The sequence below is a fragment of the Alnus glutinosa genome, chromosome 12 (assembly GCF_958979055.1).
Source record: "Alnus glutinosa chromosome 12, dhAlnGlut1.1, whole genome shotgun sequence".
Classification (NCBI taxonomy): domain Eukaryota; kingdom Viridiplantae; phylum Streptophyta; class Magnoliopsida; order Fagales; family Betulaceae; genus Alnus; species Alnus glutinosa.
Window position 1 is genome coordinate 17,604,858 of NC_084897.1, and position 3,875 is coordinate 17,608,732.

General features: G+C 36.6%; 1 protein-coding gene across 1 annotated transcript; it reads right to left on the reverse strand.

Moving 5' to 3' along the window:
* Window positions 1–1,532: 1,532 nt before the first annotated feature.
* Window positions 1,533–2,861, reverse strand: LOC133851785 (cysteine proteinase inhibitor 1-like). The gene is made up of 2 exons (XM_062288361.1): window positions 2,721–2,861; window positions 1,533–2,079 (listed from the first exon to the last, which is right to left on the reverse strand). The coding sequence occupies exons 1-2, from the start codon at window positions 2,733–2,735 to the stop codon at window positions 1,672–1,674; spliced, it is 423 nt and encodes a 140-aa protein (XP_062144345.1). The 5' UTR covers window positions 2,736–2,861; the 3' UTR covers window positions 1,533–1,671.
* Between the last annotated feature and the right edge of the window lie 1,014 nt (window positions 2,862–3,875).

The following is a 3,875-nucleotide window of genomic DNA, read 5'->3' on the forward strand; positions in this document are numbered from 1 at the left end:
CATTGGAGTTGTGCTCTTGTTGTGCATGTATCATTTCTCTTTCAGTTGAATTTGTCCAGAGAGATAGAGAGGAGTTGTAAAGTTGGTGTTTTGGGCGTGGAATTGTCAATGAAAAACTGTTTATTTTTATTTTTTTCTTTTTACGTTGCTGTTTTACCATTATTTATTAATGGTTGTTGGCCAGCTTTTTTAATACAAGCCAGATCAAGTCAGAAGGAGCCACGTGATCTATTCTTTTGAGAAAAAAACTAAAATTAAAAAAAAAAACCAAAAAATTATTTTTTAGATTTTGTTTTATATAATTTTACTTTGGGACACCCCTTGAATTTGCATTTTTCTCGTTTTTTATTATTATTGTTTCAATCTTACAAAAAAAATCCATTTTTTTTTAAATTTAATATATATTGAATTTATAAGGATTTATTTGTCTTATTGAAACTTTTTTAGGGTTATTTTTGCCTTTTTGTTGGCTCTAGAGGAGATATTGACGTTTTTTGATAGTTTAAAGGGGGGACTTTGACACAATTAGTAGTTTAGATAGTACATTGGCAATAAAATGATAGTTTGAGGGGAGTATCCGAGTATGTGTACTTTTTTATTATTTAATATATATATATATATTCTAAACTAGTTAGCTATTATTATCCGCTTTTGCTTATCCCTAAAATTACTAATCCCTATTGGCTAAGATGGTAATGCACAGCCTCACTTGTACACCCTAACTAGCTGCAACACAACATTTGTCAAGATACAATGTCATTCCCAAATATAGATTTAGCATTATTTATGAACAGATTGTTTATAAATGTGAGAAAGCTAATATGACTCACCAGCCCAATTAAGTTTGTTTTGGGTTAATTAATGCTCGCCGGAGCAGCCTATAAACTATAAAGTCTCCAATAATATTAGCAACGACACCAGATCAAATGACGAAGACAAAAACTCCATTTGAAACATATGTTTGTGCTGCAATTGTCATTATCCCTTTTGACAGTTTTTTAGCACAATTGATCAGTTTCTAACTCTGGTTAGGTGTTCATCTGAATGGTTTAAACACAATCTTATTCATCCCAAAAAATTTGTAAGAGTCAAATCCATAAATAATTATTGTGATTTTCCATGTTTATCATATTCCTTTTGGGATTTTAGAAACCGATGGCGACAATGGAGACAACCAACATCGGCAAGTGGTAGCGTTCTCCGGCAACTACCCCATCATAGTGGGATTCTTCAGCGATTCGTTGGGTCACAGAGAACCACTCCGCCCGGGTTAATTGGAATTAGGATCCTCTCCAGTTGTGTACAACTGGAGAGGGGTCGGTCTTTTATATTGAAAGGTATTTTAATAATTTCACATGTGTAAAATTATTAAAATACCTCTCAACATAAAGGACTAGCTCCTTTTCGGTTCCTCTCAACTGGAGAAGATCCAGCTCCGGTTAATTGGATCCCTGCTGGTGAGTGCTAATTAATATATATATAGCAAGCAAAATCCAACAAATAAAAATCAAATTAACATATAAATCTAAAAATTAATAAAAGCACTCAGTTCTTAAACTTTATTCACCAAAACATATATATCGACGTTACAGGAAACACACAAAATCACCAACTCCGATCCAAAGCATTTCCAAACAAACATGCATTCCGGCTACCCAAAATCGCCTTTAATTAGGGCCGACTGTGACTGCCCTTAATTTGCTTAAACGAGGTAAGGCTCCTGAAATTCTCCCAGGGCTTCTCCCAAACAACAGCCTCGTAGTACTTGGTCACGGCCCCGTCCTTGGCCGCCACGTCGAGCCGGTAGTTCGTCCCGGCCACGACCTGGGTCTCGCCCTTGACCACGCGCACGAACTTCAGGTTGGTCTTGGACGACTTGTTGTACTCGGCTACCGCGAACTCACCGATCTCCTTCACGTGCGGGTCGTTGACGTTCTTTATTGGCTGCCACCCGCCGGCGAGAGGACCTCGGCCGCAGACGGTGGAGGCCAACAGGGGAAGGAACAGTGGTTCTTCAGTGGCTGGCTCTAGCACCTCAGTTTTCTCATTCTCTAGCAATGCTACTGGAAATGATGAAACCTGAACAAACCAATGGAAAAAAAGAAAAAGATTTCATGCTTTGTTTATCGATCAGTTGCACTCCTTTATGCAAAGCTGAACAGAAGCGAATGTTTTAGGATTAATTCATTGAAGAGAAAGATATAAACACTACAACATCAATTTTTATATATTTATCAAATGAGGTAACAATCCAAAAAAAAAACAAAAAAAGGATTGATCAGATCGATACTCTATTATCAAGGTTGATGATTTGATTTGATCTATAAAAATATTACGTTTATTTGGAGATCAAGTTAGTGGTTCTATATCATATATGATCACAAAAACTAGCTGAAGATGAATTGATTCATCACTTGTGAAAGCTAGAGTGTTTTCAGTAACATATCAAAAGATTGATTTTTTTTGTCTGATCATAATAAAAGCAAGGAAAATCAGTTCTATTTCCATTACTATAATATATATTATGGTATGGATCAACCAGTACTCAGGCTGATCAGATATTATAGACATAGACGAGTTTGTTGGAAACAACAAATACTTTGAGCACTGTCAAAGGTGGAATTGCAAAACGATCTCTACCAGAAACTGGATGCAAATGGGTTCCACAAAACACAGACAGTAAAAGCAAAAGTGAAATATTATGATCAGTTGATCAATACCTCAACAGTGGCCATTTGGGATTCAAAGAAAAGTAAAAAAGAAGATGAACAGAAAATCGAAAGAGGTGAAATATATCAGGGAGAAAAGAGCAGTTGTGAGTGAGGTGAGGAGCTGATCAAAGCAAGAGAGCTATATATAGAGCCGAAGGAGTGTGAGCGCCTGAAGAATCTTTGCAAGAAGACACCTCACGTCACGGACACAAATTGAAGGACACCACGTAGTCTAGCTGTATATTTTTCCTTTGTATTTTTAATGAATTAAAGTAGATTTAGAAAGTTTTTTCTATTTGATCCCTTTGTAAACCATTAGTACGTTGTAAATATCAAACGGTGGAGGCTATATGTGATATCTGTATCAATAGAGAAATGTTTCTCTTCCGACCCCTACATAATCCTCCATTTTCACTGCGTGAGTTCCACGTGTGAGACCTATATATATATATATAGGACTCACACAATTTGCCACTACGTGAGTTTTACATGTGAGACCTACATATCTAGGATATATATAATGTGAGAGAATTGTGTGAAAATTGAACGTGAGAGAGTTGTGTAAGAATTAGGCGTAAGGAATTATGAAAATATCTTATAAGTCGGTTTCTCTGTATTTTGTACTTTTGTGCAGTGGACATTCTCAAAGGAACGGATCACGTGGCTCCTTCTGACTTGATTTGGCTTAAGCTGGCCAACAACCATTAATAAATAATAGTAAAACAGCAACGTAAAAAGAAAAAAAATAAAAATAAAAATAAACAGTTTTTCGTTGACAATTCCACTCCCAAAACACCAGCTTTACAACTCCTCTCTATCTCTCTGGACAAATTCAACTGAAAAGGCTGAAGAAAATGGCAGGCGTGGGATCCCCGGACGCACGACTGTGTACTGTAATGTTGCTTAACAAACAAGGCCAGTCGTTTAGTAGGATGAAGAGCATAGTAGCTAGAGCCAAAGACACGAGAAAATTTCTTAAGATTAAGAACTGCAGCACGAATGAAATGGTAGAGAGATGCAAGGGAATTAATTGATTCGGATAAGAACATATTTGAAAAGCAAAGATGGACAGTAGTAGGAGCACGTACCTCTGTTTTAGGCCTCTGAGTCGTGTGCAGAGCAGCAAAGATGGTGGAGTAGAATGAAGATGAAAAGCAAGATTAG